The sequence below is a fragment of the Danio rerio genome, chromosome 25, assembly GCF_049306965.1.
Source record: "Danio rerio strain Tuebingen ecotype United States chromosome 25, GRCz12tu, whole genome shotgun sequence".
Lineage (NCBI taxonomy): Eukaryota > Metazoa > Chordata > Actinopteri > Cypriniformes > Danionidae > Danio > Danio rerio.
In genome coordinates, this window is record NC_133200.1 from 21,498,647 (window position 1) to 21,523,144 (window position 24,498).

General features: G+C 32.9%; 2 protein-coding genes across 8 annotated transcripts in view; both read right to left on the reverse strand.

Annotated features, from left to right (window-relative positions):
* dnm1l (dynamin 1-like) overlaps positions 1 to 11,812 on the reverse strand; it is a 28,900-nt gene extending 17,088 nt beyond the window's left edge. For 2 of the 5 annotated variants that reach the window (XM_005163050.4, XM_005163048.5), the window contains exons 1-5: positions 11,581 to 11,812; positions 6,146 to 6,290; positions 3,441 to 3,476; positions 2,911 to 2,957; positions 1,097 to 1,168 (exon numbers count right to left, since the gene is read on the reverse strand). In XM_005163050.4, the coding sequence (XP_005163107.1) occupies positions 1,097 to 1,168; positions 2,911 to 2,957; positions 3,441 to 3,476; positions 6,146 to 6,290; positions 11,581 to 11,682 (402 nt within the window). In that variant the 5' untranslated portion in view covers positions 11,683 to 11,812. 5 annotated transcript variants of the gene reach the window in all.
* Positions 11,813 to 14,890: 3,078 nt separating this feature from the next.
* On the reverse strand, positions 14,891 to 21,281 carry dnajb9a (DnaJ heat shock protein family (Hsp40) member B9a). 3 transcript variants are annotated; one of them, NM_001025184.1, is given in 4 exon segments: positions 14,891 to 15,942; positions 17,011 to 17,642; positions 20,319 to 20,546; positions 21,219 to 21,243. In NM_001025184.1, coding segments are annotated over 2 exon segments (657 nt in total). In that variant the 5' UTR covers positions 20,536 to 20,546; positions 21,219 to 21,243; the 3' UTR covers positions 14,891 to 15,942; positions 17,011 to 17,202.
* Positions 21,282 to 24,498: the final 3,217 nt, after the last annotated feature.

The following is a 24,498-nucleotide window of genomic DNA, read 5'->3' on the forward strand; positions in this document are numbered from 1 at the left end:
GTTTATATAATAAAAGAATACACTAAAAAATTGATAGCCAAAAAGAAGTGATTGATGTTAAAAGGCAAAACTTATGTATTAAGTCTGCAGGTGCTTAATTATAGCGATCACATTTAGAGTCCAAGTCTTGAGTTATTTTTGCCAACCTCACGTTCGTCCGCCATATTTGATGAACAAATTTAAATTGGATAAGGCAATGTCGTGCACAGAGGAGGTATGAATGCGGGACAAAATCTGGTCCCACCTCTTGTCCTTGAATGTGAGATTAAGGTCTGACTCCCACTGTTGTTTAATAAATGAAAGAGAGATGTAGTAGAGAAAAGAAAGAGAAAGAGGAGTTCAACCTGTATTAAATAGACAATATGCCTTTTTTAATCTAAGAGTACTTAAAAAATTTGGTCAAGTTGAGATTTTAGTGAAAGGTTTGGAAAATTTGGATATAACAGTTGATCATCTTAATAATTAACAGGTAATAAGGTAGTAGTAGTTTATAGAGTGAATTGTGACTTAAATTAAAGTGATCCCAAATATTTGATTATTCAAATTAATTCATAAATTAAAATTATTCAATTAAAAAAATATTTCAAAAATTATTTTGAAACACATTAGTTTGTTGTTACTCATTTTAATGTGTTATGTTTTAATTCATTTTCCTTTGGCTTAGTCCCTTTATTCATCTGGGGTCACCACAGCTTTACACAGAGGATGCCCTTCCAGCCACAACCCAGTACTGGGAAACACTCTCATTCACACACATACACTACGGCCAATTTTGTTTATTAAATTCACCCATAGCACATGTCTTTGGACTGTTGGGGAAACCGGAGTACCTAGAGGAAAAATGGGGAGAACATGCAAACTCTACACAGAAATGCCAACTGGCCCAGCCAGGAATCAAACCAGCGACCTTCTTGCTGTAAGGTGACAGTCCTAACCACTGAGCCACCATGTTGCCCTCTTAATGTTTTAACACTCATAATAATTAATATACATTACAATAATTTATAATCTGTACATACATATGTGTATATATGCACGAAAAATAGTGTCCACTACATACAGTTCAGTGTGCAAAAAACATCACGTGACTTTGTACCTTGTTATTGCCAGAAACTCTTTCTGTTTCATTTTCAATTTCTTGCCTGATTTCATCAAAATCTGTGTAGATCTGAAAGGCAGAGACACAGTATTAACATTTGGTAAACACTAATAACATGGAATTAACAGAATACCAAACTTCACAAACAAACCATGATTTACGAATAACTATGCAAACTATGCATAGTTAAAAATCTAAAATTATCTAAAAATCAAAAAAAATCAAAAATGTATGATGCAAATAAAAATCAGACACAACCAACTTGTACACACTGCTACTCTTTCAAAAATATAATACACATTAAAACAATAAAAAGAATGAGTAACTACTGTGTAAAAACCAAAAGTCTTCTTTATGAAATGAAATCCGTGCAGTTAACTCAAAATTGACTAAAAGTGAATTCTACTCATTTGAAAAGTTTTGAAATCAGTGTTGAAGGTAATGAGTTAATCAAATATCTCATTGCTTCAACTTAAATGGAGTAAGTTCACAGTACTCATATAGATTAATTTTGAACTCAAATGGTTTATAGCTATTGGTTTTCTCAAACGGTTTGAGTTGCCTTAACTTATTGGGTTTTCCAGTAGTCAGTAGGTTTGAGTTCTCTTATTTTTGGGGGGTTTTACTGTACTCAAATTGCTTCATTTATTTAAAGGGATTAAGTTCACTTAAATTCAAGTACTCATTAGGATTAGTTTTTAAACTTAAATGGTTTGTTGTAACTCTCAGTTTCCTCAAATGGTTTAAGTTACCTTAACTTATTGTGTTTTGCAGCTCAGAAAAGCAACACAATATTGGTAAAGATCTAACATTGTAATATTTTGTTTTTCTGCGATACATGTTGCAATATGAATACAATTTCACCAGAAAGATTGAATAGCTCTATTTTGTTTTTTGGGAAATTCTAACAGTGTTCAGGTGCAGAAATTCAATAATCAGATGTAAAATAACACGGCAAAGTCTTCTTTTTTTTTCAAATCCATACAATTATTTTTTTTATTACTTATTTTTTCAAAACAGTTCAGAACAAAACAAACAAACAAAAACATTTTCAAAGGAACATGGAAACAAAAAAAGATAAGTGTCAAAGGTATACAATCTTTATTATATTCATATTTATAGTTGATAAAATGTTGCTATATAAAATTTTGTTAAGGGTTACATATCAAAGACCAACAGGCTCCAGATATAGCTATACCAATATCAATTAAAAGCAATAAAATTAAAACAGTACATTTCTTCTCAGCCATTTACTCCAGTATGCAGAAATCTTATAGGTTTGTTGTCTTAAAGAAAAGTGTCAGTACTTCCATATCATATATCTCTTTTACAATATCATGCCATTCATCTACAGATGTAGGATCTTCCTTGAGCCATATCTTTGTAATGGCTCTTTTTGCTATTTTTTAGTAGTGTATTAAGAAGATATCCATCAAACTTAGGTATTTTTGAAGAGTAAATTCCTAGTTAAATAATTTCAAAATTACATTCCAGATTCAATCCTATCATTGCATTTGTCTTTTATTCAAATCTAGACAGAAGACAAAAACTTCAAGTAAGAAAAGCTTTTTTTTGCAGTGTGAAGTGTGGTCCTGGTCAAATCAAATTAAGAATTAACATTGCACATGCTGTGATGTGACTATTGGGTGAAAAATATATTCATAATATACAATATGAACTTTATATTTGGCCTTAATAGAATTGTTCAAAATGAATGCCTAAACCGCTCACATGGTCACTCGCATTTGACCTCAGCAGGTGCTAATTGTGAATTCTTTCTCTGAGCATCTATTGTGTACTGCTTTCCATACCTTGTTTTTGGTGTGTAGAAACTTCCCCCACTCTTCTCCATCCACTCCTGTGGAAAAATAATGACCAACATTGTCAATGACACAATACTGAGTTATAACCCATTTCACTTTCTTCAAAGAGTTTGCTCCACTAGATAGGAGAGGCATTTTACAAAATATAATTTCTATTTAGCAAAAGCACCATTACAGCAAATTAAACAAAAACTGCTACAAAACAAAAAACAAGCGCAGTGCATTGTGGGTAGCACAGCCTATTTAGCTCAACACACACTAACCTACAGTGACATTTAAACAGCAGCTGATCACAGTTAGAGAGTTATTGAATTGTAAACGGACATTTAAAGTCCAAAATCATTCATACTCACCACTGAAACCAAAACTGAACTGAACTGAAAATGAGTTTGTTTAAAGGAAGGCATTGCTTTGGCAGCACAACCAAAGCTATTTAATCAGATCATGGAAGCAGGGTGAAGGAAAAACACAAAGCTGCTCAAAATAAGCAAACAGGCAAGGAACAAGGAAAAGGAGACCTTTGTAAAGGCGTCCATTTTTCCAGGTATTGGGTTCTGTGTTTAAAGAGAGATGACAGAGGGTTAGCCTGCAGCAGTGCAGTCTTTAGAGGACTCTAGTGTTGTAGCACACAAATGCAGAGACACCCATGCTAAAAGCTTCAACTGAAACACACAACTGTTATGGACTGGATTCTGCATGTATAGTGGAAGTTCAGATATTTTATTTAATTAAATAGTTCACAGTAATGAAATACTACTGTCAAAAAATTTGAATAATATATACATATACGTATACATACACTGATTTCTGAAGGATCATGTGTAACTGAAGAGTAGAATAATAGATATTAGTTAAATAACTAACATATGGTGGATAAGTTGGCAGGTCATTCCGCTGTGGGGACCCCAGATTAATAAAGGGACTGAGCCGAAAAGAAAATGAATGAATGAATAAATGAATAAATGAATGAATGAATTAATGAATAATAAAGAAATAAAATGTAACTTTTTTCCAAAAATAAAACAAATATAAAAACAAAAATAAACTAAAACGTATAGACATACATAAAAAATATAACAAATTTATAAATAAAAAATTTAATTCACAACTAAAATACTAAAACTGTAATTAAAATCAAAATGAAACAAGAAAAATCAAAACTAAAAAATTGTTTTATATATAATTTTAAACATATAGTAAGTTTAAATATATTTAAACTAAAACAAACTGAAAAAATAAAAATGAAACAAAAATATAAAAACTAAATAATCTGAAAAAAAAACTTGGGCTCTTTTTTTGACGATCCAAGCACAAAGTCCAAAGCACAAAAACATTAAGGGCGTGTTCGAAACCACTTTTGCTATTTTAAGGACAGAAAAATACGCTCTGCGCCGAAGCGCATGGTCTAACAAGGTTGTGCTCATTCTCCTAATGAGTTCTATGTGTGTTTCAAAAATAAAACAATCAGAGTCTCATCTCCCATTCCCTTTAAGAGCCAATTGCATCTCACTATGGCGCATTTGCTATTTACATTGCGACTTTATAAGTGGAAAAACTGAACGCTTCAGTAGAGAGAAAACATTTCAACAAACCCCCTGCAGCGCAAGGATAAAAAAATGAGCCTCCTCCAATCAGCCTTTACTTTCCCTTTCTCTCTTTCTGGGTTAAGGAAACGTTTTTGTAAGTGCTCCACTGAAAACATCCATTAGCCTACATGATTAATTTTGTTTTTCAAGCGCAAAGAGTTGTTTCAACACTATTTCTAAATTCAGTTCTAGTTTCCAGCAAACAAATAAATGAACAATAATAACGAAGTTTGGTCAACTAAGTTATAACCAAACACACGTTTTATTACCCATATGGTCCAAAACCTGACAGGTGTTTTTAATAAAACAAATATAAATATGCACATAATAAAAAAATTATACTAATAATAATAACATTATACAAAAGCAAGTTGTTGTGAATAAACTGAAAAAAGTCCCCCAAGATGAAGGCATTAAGGCAGTGGTTTTTATATTTACGTAGAAGTAATCATTTTTGTTACATTTTAATACTTTAATTCTTTTTCATTTGTAAAAACATTTGTGTATTGCTGTTCATCCTGTATGTTTTAAGCAAATGTGTAAGCGAGCCGCACAACTAACACGCTCTGCCTGCTTTCAGCTGGTCAATTGCACAGTCTACTTTAGTCCCACAAAAAAGCAACGCACCAACAATTAAAACACCTATTTTCTAGATCGGAACACCCATGAGTCCACAAAGTGGCACAATTGGATTTGCTATTTAAACAACATGGCAGAAAGCAGGAAAAATAAGGTTGCGCTGGTCTGAAAAAGGCAACTCGTCGGAGCAAACCAGGGCAAACACGTCTTGCGCCTTATTGCGCCGGGTGTATGATAAGGCCCATAATATTTATTTCCAAAATTACATATTTAGATTATAAAAATAAATAAAAACTAAAACAAAACTAAACTAAAACTTTTAGATAAATAAAAAGAAAACTTAAATTAAAAAAATCTACAAAAATCACAACTAAAACTGTAACTAAAGTCAATATAAAACAAGAAAACAAAAATAAAAAATAATATTAAAAAACTAATTTTAATTGGTTTTATATATCATTTAAAACATACAGTGTTTTAATGTATTTCAACTTAAACATACTGAAAACAAAAACATTAAATAAAAATAAAAAAAAACTTACATTTATTTCCAAAATTACAGTTAAAATACTATTTTAAAAAACTAAAATACAACATATGGACATATTAAAATAACTAAAATAAAAAGGTATAAATAAAAATAAAAATAAAATAAACTGTATATAAATAAACTGTATAAACAAACTTAAACTGTAACTAAAATTAAAATAAACAAGAATATATGAAAACTAATTTCAATTTGTTTTAGAGTATATATCAAATATACAGTATATAACAAAAAGTAAACTACTTTAATTGTAATTATGCTGCTGTTTTTCAGCATTTTAATTAAAGAAAAGCAGCATTAAAAACCTGAACTATTCCAAACTCTTACTGTAAGTGTACTGAAAATCAACTCGCCAAAGATCACTGCTTTCTCTCATGACCTGACACCACTGATTGAGCAAGCAAATTAGAAACAAAGTAGCAACAAAGTAACTTCCTAGATCCCACAAACACACACTGCAGGTCAATTTTTCATGCTTTACAAAAAAAAAAAAAAAAAAAAAAGCAAATACCGTTCTCCTCGCTGGTTTTTCTTCTGTCCTCTGGGTCTACATGCACCAGCTGGAGGATGAGGGGCCTGCGGGTGACGATGCCTGTCCCGCGGGGCAGGAGGTCTCTGCCAACCAAACTCTCCAAAACTGAACTCTTCCCGCTACTCTGTAAATCAGACATACAAATTAAGTCCTATGGGTGTGCACTATTTACTGTCTAAGATCATTTTAAAGGTCCCATGAAATTAAAATGATGTTTTTTAGTTTTAGTCTGTTAGTTTTATGGATATCTATTAGCTAGTGTGCTCCAAAACAGTGACAATTAACAGATTCTGGATATAAAACTTATATAAACATGCACAACTTGCAGTTTGTCACAGACTCGATTCCGGGCGGGCCGCAGCTCTGCAGTTTTTCTACAACCCTAATCAAACACAGCTGATCCAAATAATCAAGGTGTTCAAGACCAGTGGTTCTTAAAGTGGGGGTAGGGACCCCAGTGTGTCATGAGACAATGATGGGGGGGGGGAGGGGTCGCTTGGGGATTTCCAAAAATTTAATTCATTTTATTAAACTACTAGAATTACCATATTTTATCTATAACCTACAGATGAAATAAACAGTAGTTACCAGTTATATTAAAAAACACCATGCAAATAAAAGCCATCAGCCTTCCCATTTTTTGTGACCCTTGGGGTGATTATGTAATATTAAAGACACAGCACATTGATTTTAAGGCACCTGGTTAAACTTTCTGACATCTTTACGACACTCATGTACAGTAAACATTAGCCGCTTTTCCACTATCGTGCTGAATCGTTCTTTAAACAGAACTGTTCCATTCCGTGCCAAACCGGGCCAGACAGCACGGATACGGTTTTATTTTCCACTGTCATACTGCAACAAAGCTCTTTAAAACATTACACAAAACGCATCAGTAGTTGCCTTGGTAACGCAATGTAAACGGCTCCCTTTGTTTAATTAAAGTTAAATAAGAGCCGAAACTATTTTTTTTTTTCATAAAAGCAAAAGCAACCATGTGACTAAACACTGTTATTCTAAATGTGCACCCCTATTTATTTATATGTTGCGCAGCTCTGGCTAAATTTTATTTGGAGGGAAAATGACCAAAATGTAACGTGATGATTGAAAATAATTGAAGGGGAAATAAATAATATTTAAAATCTCTGAACATAACAGAAAAATAAACAATAAGACAACAATAATAGTGCATTTGCATTATAGTGGCAGAAATATAATTTTGGACAGGCCTTGTCAAAGGTGAGCGGGCACTTTCACAAAAACACAGCACATAAATTATTTCATTTTTAACAATTAATTAAATTACACTGCGTATTTATATCAAAAGTTGATAATGATATAAAATATACTACATTTTGATGGTAAAATGAAACCAATTAAGCGCTGGTTGTTATTTGTTTTACTATTCAAACATTAAATAACGAATGCAGCAAGTGAAAAAAAAAAACGAATATGAATCAACACATATATTGCAGGATTTAAAGCATATAAAGCACTATTATATTTAGCAAAATGCTGCTCTATTATCTTTTTATTTTAATCATTTTATTTTTATTATTATAATAATTTTGTGTTCATAATTAACTAACAAGCTGTAGGCGAATTATTGCTAGACGTTTTAGAAAATATTTGCGTAGCTATATTAAAGATCACCACAAAAAAACAAAAACACAGAAACATGTTACATGCCTCATAAATGTCATATAACTTATGTATAACTGAATCATATAATTGCCTATAGCTGAAATGATGAAAATTGCTCATTTTATTTTTATAAAACATTTGTCAAAACGTAGCTATTGATATTTTTTGAGTAAAAGCAATACTGACATTTAAGAATCCATATTTATTTAATTCATTCATTCTTTTGACTTGTTTATTAGTGCATATGCTATAATATAAATCATACAACAGTACCTTGGACAGTTACAGTGCCGCTCCGTAAAGCTTTCAAGCAAAGTCTTTTGGACGGCCGACATTACAACACGAACACGCCGTCCTTCAGGTGGTCTCGCCGGTATTAACAAGCTGTCCTGGCTTTGAATCAAAAAGTGCAATTATTTCCTCGTTGTTAAAAGAGTCTGCAAGTTCGTGTTCCATGGATATAGTGATGTTGTTGTGGAATTTGGACATCGACGATGCAAAGCGTGACTTTATTCGCTTTATTCGATGCGCAGCAGGGAAAAAAAGTCAGCAGCACAAGTCGCTGTCATGTCTCTCCCGGATCAGAGCGAGTTTTGTGCTGTGAAATATAGCGCTGCGTGCAATAAACTCACTTTCAGGCAGGCGAAGAAGGGTCTGTATTAAAGTCAATAAAATAATAACTTTAATGAATAAAATATCTTCGTAAAAATGTGATGAGTTATTCACTTCTCTGCCAAAGACTACGCTATGGTTTTAAAACCCTTTTCAAACTGTATCGTTTAGACCTGGATCATTATTTTATATTAAATGTACTGTAGTTTATTGAGGATGTCTGATGACTAGCGCGCTTCTGCTGAGCCAGCTGTGGTAGCTTAGCAACCGAGTCGCGACGTCAACACACAGAATCTGTCAGCACAGTTCAGCACGGTTGTCTAACCGTGCCGAGAATTCCGGGCCGAGAACGGTTTGTAATCGTGCCGCGCCGTTCCAGGCTCAGTGGAGAAACAACCGTAACCGTACCGAAGTGTTCTTAGAACGGTTTGGCACGATAGTGGAAAAGCAGCTATTAATACAGGCCACATCTGAAGATGGAGGATGGTCTTGAGTGATGTCCTTCAAAATTAAATAATGAAAAGACAAGGACCTATTGGTATATGTGCGCCGGTGTGTCAGGTTTATATATTTATAACCACCTCAGAGGATATTTGGGGTCATGAGTCACTGGCATTGTAATTTTGGGGGTCGAGGGCTGAAAAGTTTGAGAACCCCTGCTCAATACTACCAGAGACTAATAAGCAGAGCTGGAGGTGATTGGATCTAAACCAAGGGTGCTCAATCCTATTCCTGGAGATCTACCTTCCAGTACAGTTTAGCTCCTACCCTGATTAATCCCAGCTAAACCAATTAATTAGGACCTGAAATCCACCTGATAATTACAGACAGGTGTGTTTGATAAGGGTTGCAACTGAAATCTGCAGGAAGGTAGATCTCCAGGAACAGGATTGGCCACCCCTGAACAATGCAGAGCTGTGGCCTTCCAGGAATTAAGTTTGAGACCACTGGCCTAGATGGATCTACCTTTTTTTTTACATCATCTCGTGCTTCAATTTCTCCTTAAATCTTGACCAATCAAATGCTCTCAAGTATCTGATACGCCTCGCCCCTTCAATACGCTTTTCGTTTCATGTGCTGCAGCTAAAACACTCTCACTGGCAGAGCTGTGATAAAAACAAAATGCTACTGGCTGTTTTTTAAAGAGGAGAAGCTATTCTATGTCCCACCCTCTCTTAATTTTTAAGTTAAGATTACGTCAAAAATCTAATAAAAAATGCACAATTCAAAGCACTTCATGGGACATTTAAAAATACACAATTGCAAACTGACATTATTGTGCATTTTGAAAAAAACATCAGAGACCAAATTAAAGCATTCAATGTGAATGTGAAATTTAAATTTACCACTGTTTGGGTTTTTGTTCTTTATCAGATATGATATAGTTACAGCGTTCTTACATCTTTTATAAAGTCAAATTTAAGCACTTTCCTGGTGCATTTTCATGTTTTTTAACCCCAGGATGAAAATGTCTCTCCCACAATTTAGCTAATTATATATTCTGATTATTTTCTACTGTAATATGTTAGACGATGCCCACAATCTTCTTTAAATCATCATCTTGAACAAAACATTCCTGAAAAAAAGTTTTGCAGTCTTGTACATGTACCTGAAAGATTGACAGTTCATACAATTTAATTAATACTTTGCCTAAATGTTCAATAAACTGTTACTTTTGTAACTATCACCTCAAATGTCAGGCTTTTCAGGGTTAACACAATCTTCAAGACTCAGACAGCCATATCCAATTAAATGGTCAGTGAAAGTCTTTGCTTTAAGACTCCTTAACCTCTTTATACCCAATGTGTCAGGCAGACGGCGGGAAACTGCTTTACATCACATCAATTTCTGGTTTGCTTTTATTAAAAGGATAGTATATTAAATGTAATTTGACTCTAATATAACTCACCCTAATACCATCTAAGATCATTTTTCTTCAGTATGACATCAAAATAGATTGTTTTAAGCAAAAATAGGTATTTGATCATTCAGAAAACTAAATTAAGACTTTCAAGAGGCTGTGTACTAAAGTTCATCTTGTAAATAGAACGATCATTTTGCTTCATTAGACCACACTGCATTCAACAACAAAAAATACATTTGCTGTTTGTATGCAACTATGAAACACAATTGAGTTTTTTGTTGGGACAACTTAATTGTTTTATGTTCAATCCACTTAAATTCATAAAAACTAATAAGTTAACTTAATATCTTCATGTTGTGCCAACACAAATCAATAGTGTGGAACCCAACAGTTTTTAGAGTTTTTTTCCCCTTTTTTGACTTTCAAAGTGCTTCAACTAATCTAAAAATCTTCTTTAACATTCTACTAAAGAGAATAATAAGTAAACATCTTCATTGACCTAAAGGGAAGTAAACTAACAACAACTTCTCATTTTTTGGGTGAACTATCCTTTAAATTTTTACACGATAACATTTTCAAGAAAGCTATATTTCCACAATGAATTGACAGATATCTTGTGTTACATCAGCATGGAAAACTTTCAATATGCTTTGCACATTAATACTAATCTATTTTGTCCTTCATATACAGTGAGTCCTTGCAGCTGTTCAGCCCAAACATGCTGCCAGAACTGTCAAGTTCAGACCGACCATGGCGCATCTTATCATGTGTTAGCCTACTGTACTGACATCAACACCGTTTTAATAACCTAGTAATGGTACTGCTCGTTCTGTTAAATCAGAAACAAAAGCCTAGCAGTAGAAACTTTCACATTATATACATGCAGTGTCAATTACTCAAATAGGAATGAGCAAATTAGCAAGACTCTTGTTAGCATGCTAGTTAGCCAGATCTCGCTGATAAAATTTGAAAGCTCGCTTCAGATTTGGTTTTATTGTTTTAACGGTTGGTTAATTTAAAGAGAAATTAGTTTATTTGTTGACCTTGTCGTATAACTGTTATTTATATAAAGATAAAAATGTGTCGCATAAATACATAAATGTAGCTAGTAATGGGCTGTGTTTCAAAATAATTAAACTGCCTGGTTAGGGGGCTTCACGGGCGCGCGCAAACTTTAGATTCCATTTTTAACCTCTCATGCTCAAAATGCTGCCTTCATAGGTGACTCGCTAGGTTTTGAGACTCCTGCAAAGACCTGTTTCAGTCTGAATGAAAACCGCAACTAAAATATTACCTGCGTCCCCACCACTGCAATTTGAGGCAGCTGGATAATGTCCGCCCCGACTGTGTTAAAAACATCCTGGAGTTTGTTAATGACAGGAATAAGAGCCTCCATCGCGTTGACGATCTCTTCCCCTGTCAAAATGAATGAGCTAAGGCGAACACCCCGGCTAAACACGGCACAAAGTCATCCAATGTCCCTCACTGAGCCACCATGAACCAACCCGGCCGCGGAAAAACTGCGCAGCGGTGCATTGCGGGAACTGTAGTTTTAGGCGACATGACAGCTGTTGACCCACTTTAGAATTTTCTGGAATCAAACTACATTTCCAAGCATTGTTCTGAGTGAATGCGTCAAGGCAACCGTAACTATGGGGTGCAACAAAAATATTTTGGTGCACGCAGAAAAAAAAATGTTTTGGGTGAGATGTCATAAAAACAGTTTAAAGGTTCAATATTTGCCTACTTAAAATGCTTTTCATTAGTACCCGAAAGGTTGTAATAATATGATAATCTGAGCAACTCAGTTTCTCTTTCTCGTATAACTTTGAATTAAATATTAGTATTTGTTTTATTCTATAAAGGTCTGATAAACCTGATAACTTGATAAAGCCTGATTCCAGTCAACAAACTTGTAAAAAAAGTAAATAAAAAATTATATATATATATATATATATATATATATATATATATATATATATATATATATATATATATATATATATATATATATATATATATATATATATATATATATATATATATTCCCCCAATTTCTTTTTAACGGAGAGATTTTCTCAACCCATTTCTAAGCATAATAGTTTTAATAACTCATTTCTAATAACTGATTTATTGTATCTGTTATGATGACAGTAAATAATATTTTACTTTATATTTTTCAAGACACTTCTATTCACCTTAAAGTGACATTTAAAAGCTTAACTAGGTTAATTAGGTTAACTAGGCAAGTTAAGGTAAGGCAAGTTATTCTATAGCAATGGTTTGTTCTGTAGACGATCAAAAAATATTTAGCTTAAAGAGGTTAATAATCTTGACCTTAAAATGGTTTTAAAAAAATTAAATACAGTTTTTAATCTAGCCGTAATAAAGCAAATAACACTTTCTCTTTCTCTCTCTCTCTCTCTCTCTCTCTCTCTCTCTCTCTATATATATATATATATATATATATATATATATATATATATATATATATATATATATATATGAGTGTGTGTGTAATTTTTTTCAATTCATTTTTATTTCTATAGCGCTTTTACAATGTAGATTGTGTCAAAGCAGCTTAACATAGAAGATTATAGTAAACTGAAACTGAAAAAAAAAAACCTAGAGAAGGTTTAGAGAAGGAATATATATATTAGTTCTCCCAGAAAAACAAATAATATGAAAGTCAATGATTACCGGTTCTTGTTTTGTGTTCAACAGAAGAAAAAACCTGGCAAATTTTTCTGTTACTTTATACAATTAAATGATTAAAATTAAATATTTTTTATTTTATGTTTTTGAGAAAAGTGATCAGCAGTTTACAGAATAGTGCAAAAATAAAGTTTTACTCAAACTATAAGGGCAGTGTGGAGTTTGTTTGTTTTCCCTGTGTTCGTGTGGATTTCCTCCGGGTGCTCCAGTTTCCCCCACAGTCCAAGGACATGCGGTACAGGTGAATTGAGTAAGTTGAATTGTTCATAGTGTATGAGTGGGAAAGAGTGCGAATGGGTGTTTCCCAGTGATAGGTTGCAGTTGGAAGGGCATTCACTGTGTAAAACATATGCTGGATAAGTTGGCGGTTCATTCCGCTGTGGTGACCACAGATTAATAAAGGGACTAAGCCGAAAAGAAAATTAATGAATGAAGGACTCAAACTATAAACAATTATTTATCAAAATCTACTGGATTTGCATATATACACTTTTTCAATTTTTCTATGCAAAACAAGCAAAACATTTGCACAAATTTTATAGATAACTAGAAAAGGTACTGACTTCAATAAAAACTGTAAACATAAGATATCACAGTGTTAAAAACTAAATAAATTAAATGTGAAAATTTTCAATCAGTGTTGGTAATAGTTTTGTACTGTTAGCACATTGTTACGTTTCTAGCAAGAGTAAACACTGTTAGAATGTATTAGGATTCGAAATACTGCTAACACAATCCACACAGCACGAGAAGCATATTTTTTGTGTGATTTACAAAGCTAGCATAGCACGTTCCCAACATGCTGTGCATGTTTCAACCATAGACTGTAAAAGATTTCAACATATAACATGATTTAGCATGCTGCTATGTTGTTAGCATGTTTCTGAAATTTGTTAAATAGTACAATGCAATCATGTTTATAATATATCATATCACATTACTAGCATGTGTGTTGTACTAATGTTTTAATAATCTTCTACCATTAAACACTTCTGACATTTTAACAGGTTGTTAACATGATTGATCACACTACTTGCACGTTGCGGCACTGATAAGATGTTGCAAAGATATTTCTAACATGACTAAACACATTGCCTTAGATAGTCAGAACATAGGATTAGCACTATCAACTCACAGCAGGAAGGTCTCTGGTTCAAGACCTGGCTGGGTCAGTTGGCATTTCTGTGTAAGTTTGCATATTCTCCCTGTGTTTGCGTGGGTTTCCTCCGGGTTCTCCAATTTCCCACAGTCCACAGATATGCAGTTGTAGGTGAATTGAATAAAACTGGTGTAGTGTATTTGTGTCATTGCGCGGGTATGGTTATTTCCCAGTACTGGGTTGCAGCTGCAGGACATCCACTGGATGAGTTGGCAGTTCATTCCGCTGTGGCTATTAAACCAATTAATAGTACCGCTCATTCTGTTAAATGAAAATCACAATTCTAGCAGTAGAAACTTTCACATAAATACCTGAAGCGTCCATTATTCAAACAGGACTGAGTAAATCAGCAAGACTCTTGTTAGCATGCTAGTTAGCCAGATCTCACTGATAAAATTGGAAAGGCTGCTTCAGATGTGATTATATTAATAGTTTATAAAGAAAAACTTGTTAATTTTCGTTGACCTAGCCATATATTTATATAAAGATGTAAATATGTCACATAAATACAGAAATTTAGCTAATAACTGCCCCACCCACTGTGTAAAACATTAAATAAGTAATTCAGAACATAGATTTATGCCAAAACTCACCTGTGAATAAAATTATTGGTGTAATATTATTAATACAGCCATAATATATATAACATATTTTGTGTGTGTCTTAAAAACAAAGTATGAACATTGTAATTAAACTGCTACAATATCACAACAAAAGAAGAACAAACATGTGTATTTTGAACACTTTTTATTGTTAACCCAAGTATACTGTACATACATCCGGGGTCAAACAGGTTATGTCAGATTTATTTTTCATCCATAGGATTAAAATAAGGAAAGTGCCAGATGAGTCTACGGAGACTCAGAACATAACTATGTCAGCAGATGACAGGTAAACCAACAGGAGAGCTGCCTTTAAATATTGCACACATAGGATTGTTCAACAAAACAGGTCACAGGTGATGTCACACAGGAACACAGCTGGATTATACATCATATTTACACACAAAAAAACCCACATCTTTACATCTGCAGGCAAAAGCCAAGTTGGTACATTCCCCAGTTGAAATCAGTCTAAACTCTTTTGTTTTGTCGCAAACATAGAAAAGGTTCAGCCCAAACACACTCTGGCTTAGAGAACAATGCCAGACTTGTACTTTCCTAAAACAAAAGCTGTTTACCAACCCAACTGGATAATCGCTGTACACGACAAAAAAACTACTTTCTCTCTGCCATGCAAAGTAAATAATACATGTGAGGTCATAAAAGTGCTCCAATCTGATTACGTTTAACTTGATCTACTAAAATGAGTGGGGAAGGCACTATCTAGCAAGTGTGAGTTTGAAAGAAACTACTTCAATATGATGAACTACATTCTTCACAGCAAACATTTGTTAAGCTTCACATAAAAACAAAGGATGAGGGAATCTCAAAGACTCATATAGTAAGCATTCAGCACAACACAACAAAATATACAACTTGGTATAAGTGAATAAGCAAATGGAAGTGCTAAATATGATGCATTTTATCATAATTAGCGATTTCAGCACATTCGTTTTTTTTAGTATAGTAAAAACAGGAGATTATGCACGTCATATGTTCAGGAAAAAGTGTGATTTAAATGTTTGCGTACTACTATTAGAGAAACATCAACTATGTTAAGTCATCAATAAATTCATGACCATGTTTTTTCATGTTTTGGAATGAAAAAAAATAATAATCTAAAGTTTGAATATTAAGCCCAAAGTATATTTTAATTTCCACATGTATGCTAGGCAATGCGCAAATTGCACAACCCAAATTTCAACAAACAACTAAAAATGGCAAAAACAACAAACGCAATGCATGATGGAATTAAAGAACATAGATTTATAATCACTCATAACTTTTGGAGAGGAAAAAGTGCAGACACTGGACGAGAATGACTAGTGTGCATATGTTGAATGCATGATTTTGTATATATACTTATAGCATAGTTATATATTTACAGTAGCAGGGGCTTTGCGTTTAAGTGTGTGCTTGCTACAAACAAGTCTACACTGGTTTTTACACATATGCTAGGGTATGCGTACAATTTTGTCATCAAAGCACACATGTAGTGAAATTAGTTTACTAATCGAGAAAATTCAAACTTTGAACAGTTTTTGCACTACTTAGTTTGCCCACAAGGTCACTCATGAGCCAGCTGTTGTTTCGCAGTTAGAAAAGAAAGGAACAACAACAACAAATTACTAAAGATGACAAAAATAAAATAGATGCCTACATAGGCAACTGCATGTATACGTGAATTAATTAAAAGACGTTTAAAACTTTTTCTTTTTAACAAAGTCGAAGACATTTTATTGCTAAGATCTTTTAAATAGACAAAGCGCAGACTAGGATGAAGCTCTTTGATGCTTAAGGGTTCTTGAACACTCATGAAGTAAATTTTACATGGCGGCGCACGTACATAAATTTACGTGTAAAAACAAGTTTACTTTCATTTTTATGCACACGTGGCAAGGGTATATGGATAATATGTAAAAGTATTTTAAATGTGTGCACAATGTATACACATTTGTTGTTGCACTGCTTTGTTTGTCCACAAGCTGTAAACACTGCACCATTGTTTCACAGTCAGGAAAAAAAAGTAAAACAAAAACTACAAAAGCCAAGTAAATGTGCGATGAGATCAAAGAACACATATTGACATTTTAAGAGCTCATAATCTTTGGAGAGACAAAGCGCATACTCTGGATAAGCAAAAATCTTGTTAGCGCGCAAGTGCCAAACATCTATTTTTGTAAATATTATTAAATAGCATATCTTTTAAAGGGCTTTGCTTTCAACTAAGCGCATACGCTAACATGTGTAAATAAAGTATACTTTAGGCATACAGAGGTCGCTACACAACATAGTGTTAATTATAGATGTCAGTCAAAGTAACTAAATCTCCAAATAGCCCAATCCTCATCATATGAAACAGATCAGTCAAGGACAAAACCAATCCTTGTTTGTCACAGCAGCAAATGAATAACTCAATTTAAACTATCCAGGTTGGCGTTCAGGATGAAGAGCAGTCTGTGTACGTGGTGACCATGTTTCCTCTTCGCTGGGTCACCGTCCTACAGTGCTGTTTGGTTGTGCCCTGAAACCTGCTATCTGTCCTCTTTACGTGTCGGTCAAATGTAAACATCTTCTCCATGTCTTCAAACATATCCTCAAAGGCTCCGTTTCCAAAAGAACCCTGGAAGTGTCTCTTGTGGCGATTGTGTTGTTGCTGGTGGGCCCTGAAGTGCTCTTCAAAGTGCCGTTTTGGGCGAGCGTGCCTATTTTGGCTATAAATGTCAAAGTCTCTGAACATGTCATCAAAGTTGAAATCAAAGGAATGATGGAAACGCTGCCCTGCTCCTCCTCCTCCATTCGTGTCGTCATTGGTGAATGCACTGTGTCCTAGCCGGTCATACTCTCGCCGTCTTTTCTCATCCGACAGGGTTTCGTATGCTGCCGAATGAGTTTTGCAAAAAATGATGAGTGAAAACAAAGGGATATTCCACATAAAAATACATATTCTAATTATTATTTTTTAATTAAAAAATGCTGATTCATATATAAAATATATAAATCTTTCACACTATTATTTTAGGGTTAAACTTTGCAATCAAATCATGTGCTCTGAACTGTAGTTTCTGGTTAATTATAATCCTAACTTGACATTTAAGATTCTGCAACGTGACTATTGCAGATTCACACATTTGGATATAAATGCTGAAACCATATATTCCGTAGCCCTAAAAGATATAAAGTTAGGTCCATAAATATTTGGACATTGACACAATTCTAACATTTTTTGTCTTTATACACCAACACAATCAATTTAAAATGAAACGAACAAGATGTGCTTTAACTGCAGACGATCAGTTTTAATTTGAGCTGTTGTAAAAACTATAAATTATATATATATAATTTAAGGGCTGCATAATATATTGTTTCAGTATCATTGTTTCAGGATCTTTAACGTGATTATAATTAACTAGGAGCTACAGAACAGAGCACATGATTTAAAAAGTTTAACCCTAAAATAATAGTGTGAATGACTTTTATTTTTGATTATATAGTTTTCAAGGCCTTTTACTAAGGTTTCAGGTGAATTTAAACCATTTGTGCACAAAGAATTATAATTACATTGTTCTGTTGTTTTCATCCATGCTTTTACTTTGTTGATTTTATGTATTTTGGGCTAAGTCAAACTATTAATAGGTAAATATTTCCAGATAAAGTTACTAAAGTTATCTTCTGGAATTGTATTGTATTCATATCGCAATATATTTTCCAGATAAACAAAATAAATCGCAATACCCATTTTTTTCCAATATCGTGCAGCCCTTAAATATATATATATATATATATATATATATATATATATATATATATATATATATATATATATATATATATATATATATATATATATATATATATATATAAATTGTGCTAACTGAGTGATAACCATCGACTTTCTTAGTATTTGTTTTTCAAACTATAAAAGTTAATGGTTACCAGTTTCTACCATTCTTTAAAATATCTTCTTTTGTGTTCAACAGAAAAAGGAAACTCAAAAATGCTCCTTTTTGGGTAAATAATCCCTTTAAACTGTACTTGTAATGTTACAAATGTTTTATTTTACTAAAGGAATCCGGATTTAGTGGAATAGAATAACCCTGATTTTCAATCACAACAAATGAAAACATTTCAATTCAACTGTTTATTGTCATGTGCACAGTAAGGAAACACGTTTCCCTGTACAATGTGTTATTCTGCCCATTCATTATTTAAAAAATAAAAATAAAAATGTTTGAAATTTGGAGGAAAATTATCAGGTCTGAAAAATTTGAAGTAGTTGCTTGTCTTTTTCCATGGATAGAAAAGGATTATTTGCCACTCTCATCACAGTTCAATTCAATTTTCAATTCAGCTTTATTTGAATAGCGCTTTTACAATGTAGATTGTGTCAAAGCAGCGTCACATAAATGGTCATAGTAATTGGATCAGGGTAGTTCAGTTTTTAGTGTTTAAGTTCAGTTCAGTTTAGCTCAGTTCAGTGTGTTGTTTGAAATTATTATTGAGAGTCCAAACACTGAAGAGCAAATTCATCGATGCGTAGCTCTACCAATCCTGAACCATGCAAGCAAGAGGCGACAGCGGAGAGGGAAATAAAACTTCACCAATAGGAGAGTGAAGAAAAAAAAACTTTGAGAGAACCAGACTCAGTTCGGCACGACCATTTTAATTTCTCGCTGGCCAAAAGTCTTGTGCAGAGCTGCAGTCTCAGCGAGTGAGGCTGGAAGCTCCACAGATGACAGCTTACTGTTTGCCAAGTTTGCAAGTTGCTGAATTTACTTAGTTTGCTTAATTTTTTTAACCTCTTGTAACCCCAAATGAGGTACAAAACCCTTTACTGGCCATACAATTAAAACAATGAAAAATAAATAAATAAATAATTAAATAAATAACGATGAAGTTGCAGTCAGAATTATTAGCCCCCCTTTGATTTTTTTTTCTTTTTTAAATTTTCCCAAATTATATTTAACTAAGCAAAGAAATTTGTACAGTATGGCTGATAATATTTTTTTATTTTGGAGAAAGTCTTATTTGTTTTATTTCGCTAGAATAAAAGCAGTTTAAATTTTTTAATAAACATTTTAAGGCCAAAATGATTAGCCCCTTCAAGCTATATATATATATATATATATATATATATATATATATATATATATATATATATATATATATATATATATATATATATATATATATACACACACACACATGCATACATTGTCTGCAGAAAAAAACATAGTTTTACAATAATTTGCCTAATTGCCCTAAATTGCTTAGTAAACTAATTACCCTAGTTAAGCCTTTAAATGCTACTATCAGTAAATGCTACTGCTTTACTGTCATCATAGCAAGGATAAAATAAATCAGTTATTAGAGATGAGCTATTAATTTTTTTTTTAATATATATATCTTCTCTTAGTTAAACAGAAATTGGGGGGGGGGATAAACAGAGGAGCTAATAATTCAGGGGGGGGGGGGTAATATTTCTGACTTGTGTATATATAACTATATATTAAATGTAAAAAAAAATATACAAAGCTTTTTGACTTTTAAACCTACCTTCGGCAATCTCTCGAAATTTGTTTTCCGCATCAGGGCTCTTGTTCTTGTCTGGGTGATATTTCATGGCAAGCTTGTGAAAAGCTTTCTTAATCTGACGTTCAGAAGCATCTTTTGGCACACCGAGGATGTCATAGTAGTCCTTTCTGGCCAGTATGAGTTCTGTTATCATCAAGATGCAGACTGCAAACATCAGTGTGGACTGTGCAGTGGCCATGCTTCTTCTGGCTGTTTGATAAACGGATGAAAGAGATGGAATTTATTAATTGAATTTAAATATATAAACACTAAATTACGCGAATCACAAAATATTTACCTCTAAATAATACAGTAAAATTACATTTCCCTTATGTAATGCAATTGTATATGTTTGTATAACGTTAATAGAAATCATGCATCAAATTTGGTAACGTGTTGTTCTGGTAATATTCATGATGTACATGCACCACGCCCCCTCGATTAACTGCTTTAAGTATTTCAAAATACACTCATATTAAAACATGAAATAAAATTGTATAAAATATATTAAATGAACATTTTATTAAAGATAACGATAAATTAATTGTTGTTTTATTATATCAATGTTTGTAATACCGCGTTTGCAGTGCATGTAAAACAGTCTGTGCGTTTCAGATATTGTACTATCTTTCTGTATTTTCTTTATATTGTTCTATTTATTGTAAAACAATATAAAAGCCTCATCAACACGCTGTTCGAAACCAACTTTTATGAATGATAAACTATTATTAGCCAGCTTGCTAACATTATGTCTAATTTTCACTTAATTTTATAACATGATCAATAACAGATATTTAGATACACTCGCTGTGTTCAAATATTGGACATAAATATAAGCAATAAATACACAAAAGTGAATGCAGGCATATTTGGAGCACGTACTTACTCTCGCTGACAGCACCGTAAAAATGACCTAAACCGATACAGTTGTTTTAATATTTGGGCAGTACAACACGACTCGTATTCCTATTGGTCCATCACCGTACCGCGTGACCTTCATACGAACCAGACACTAGACACCTCAATGTTGCGGTGTGTTTACGCAGGGCCTAATGAAATGAAGGCCTATGTGTTATGTACAGTTGAAGTCAGAATTATTAGCCCCCCTAAATTATTAGTCCCTCCTGTTTATTTTTCCTCCAATTTCTGTTTAACGGAGAGAAGATTTTTAATAATAGTTTTAATAATTCATTTGTAATAACTGATTTATTTTATCTTTTCCATGATGACAGTAAATAATATTTGACTAGATGTTTTTCAAGACACTTTTATACAGCTTACATTGACATTTAAAGGCTTAACTAGGTTAAAGGTTAACTAGGCAGGTTAGAGTAATTAGGCAAGTCATTGTATAGCAATGGTTTGTTCTGTGTAGACTATCAAAAAAAATATTTAGTTTAAAGGGGCTTATAATTTTTACCTTAAAATGGTTTTTAAAAAATTAAATACTGCTTTTATTCTAAACAAAAGAAATAAGACTTTCTCCAGAAGAAAAAATATTACCAGACATACAGTGAAAATTGCCTTGCCCTGTTATACATCATTTGGGAAATATTTAAAAAAGAAAAAACGAAACAAAGGGGGGCTAATAATTCTGACTTCAACTGTAAATATTAAAATAATATGTTAGTCACAGAACATCTTTAAAAATTGAAAGATAATACATTTAGATTCATGCAAAATCTTACAAACCTGTAAAAACTCTCCAAAATATATATTTTGTTTCTCTTTACTTTGCTATTTTGGAATTTTTATTTAATATTTTTCCCTATACTATATACATTTGAGTTACTCATTTTTGAACCATTATTGCAAGTTTTTTTTTATTTTTATTGAAGCATAAAACTGACAAGCATACAGGATTATATAATATCATAACAGTCACACAAAATGTACGCTGTGATGCAGAACATACATTAAAAAATACCACATTACATATATGAGGGGATCCATCATGTTTAAATTATAAGATTGTACAATTGATTTTTTTCCATTATTAGAGAGGTTTTTATAGCCGTCTTGTTTCTTGTAATTGAGGTAAAGAATCATAAAAAATTTTTAAATCTTTACAGAAAAAAATAAAGAAGACGTTTGACATTACTTTTGCCTTTTGTATGTGAAACTTCCCAAGAAAAATTATCAACTTCAAAACATTATCGAGTGTATCATAGCCAGTTTTACAATTCAAAAAAAGAATCATGCATTCGTCAAAGTTAATTACTTTGTAAAATGAATCAAAAATCAACCCTGAAACCTGTTTCCAGAAATCATCAGAAAATTTACAAAAGTACAAAATAGATGTAAAGACTTCCAGGCTCAGTGTTACAAAAAGAAACCACTATGGCAAGTTATTTTGCTAGATTAGCTTCAGGTTTGGCTTCAGGACTGACTGGTCAAATGTATATGCACAAATATGATATTTTATAGCTTCCTATAGAAAATATTGATTTAAATGAGAGATTTGTTGGGGGTGTACTCATATATGCTGAGAACTGTATATAACCCTGTTACTGTACATAATTTATTATTTTATCAGTATCTTTGACACAAATTCATTATACATAAATAAAAGATAAAAATTGAAAACAATAAAACTAAATTTGCGGCAGCACGGTGGCGCAGTGGGTAGTACAATCGCCTCACAGCAAGAAGGTCACTGGCTTTAGCCCCAGCTGGGTCTCGAATTCTGTGTGGAGTTTGCATGTTCTCCTTTTGCTCCCGTGGGTTTCCTCTGGGTGCTCCGGTGTCCCCCGCAGTCCGAAAACATGCAGTATAGGTGAATTGAATAAGTTAAATTGTTTGTAGTGTATGAATGTAAGCGTGTATGAGTGTTTCCCGGTGTTGGGTTGCAGCTGGATGGACATCCTCTGCATAGAACATACGCTGGATAAGTCTTTTTTTATATCCAAGAATAATTTACACTTTTCTTGTTTTTCTACTGTTACATTGTTTAAAAGTACTTTTAAAGAAAATAAGAACATTTATGGTAAAATAATAATCATAGAATAACTGTTTTTCTTTTTTAGTGCTTTAAACTTAAAGGATACAAGAATAAAACAATATTGTGTAACAGTAAATGTCAGACCAGTCAGAACATTTAAAGTACTAAAACGCACACCTCACAAATAGGCAAGTCTAAAAAACTTTGAAAGATGATTTAAATGAAAAATACATGTTATTAATTGTCTGAATTTTTGATTCCTAATAAATAAGGGGAATTCAGACCAAAGGCAAGCTAATCGAACTTAAACATCAATTTAAATATGTTTCTGCACATATACACTTCACAAATAAAGAAGAGTATGCTATATTTATATATAAGTTAAAATGTATGTATATTTTTGTTTTATTTTTAAGATTTGAACGGTTGCCATGTTTACTTCTTTTTTGTAATTTAAATAATCATATATTTTTTATATTACATATTATATTGTTATGGGGCGAAGCAGTGGCGCAGTAGATAGTGCTGCCGCCTCACAGCAAGAAGGTTGCTGGTTCGAGCCTCAGCTCAGTTGGCGTTTCTGTGTGGAGTTTGCATGCTCTCCCTGCGTTCGCAGGGGTTTCCTCCGGGTGCTCCGGTTTCCCCCACAGTACAAAGCCATGCGGTACAGGTGAATTAGGCTAAATTGTCTCTAGTGTGTGTGTGAATGTGTGTGTGGATGTTTCCCAGAGATGGATTGCGGCTGCAAGGGCATCCGCTGCATAAAAACTTGCTGGATAAGTTGGCGGTTCATTCCGCTGTGGGGACTCCAAATTAATAAAGGGACTAAGCCGACAAGAAAATGAATGAATGAATTATATTGTTATAACATGTTACACTTTTATGATGTTACAAATTTGTGTGACTAAAACCAAAAATAGGATTATTTACATACAACTCTATAAATGTATGCATAGAAATTTGTGTTTTAATTTAGATAAAAATATTTAATTACATTACAATGGTATATTTTAACACAGTATATTTTAAGATGAAGAACAAAGGATCAGATCCACACACAAAACTCAGAGAATAAGATACATTTAATTAATTAGCAATAGATTTCCACAGATATTTAGCCCATCATTGAGTCTATTTATTTACTAGTGTAAATGTGTAAACGTTTATATTTATTCAATTTTTAAATAATTATTGGTAACATTATTGATTAATATGAAAATT

Coding starts and splice junctions, on each gene's coding strand:
- dnajb9a (XM_005163063.5), bottom strand. CDS start 20,535: ATGGCCACTGCACAGTCCACACTGATGTTTGCAGTCTGCATCTTGATG. Junction 17,643..20,318: donor ATTTCGAGAGATTGCCGAAG/GTAGGTTTAAAA, acceptor CTCATTCGGCAG/CATACGAAACCCTGTCGGAT.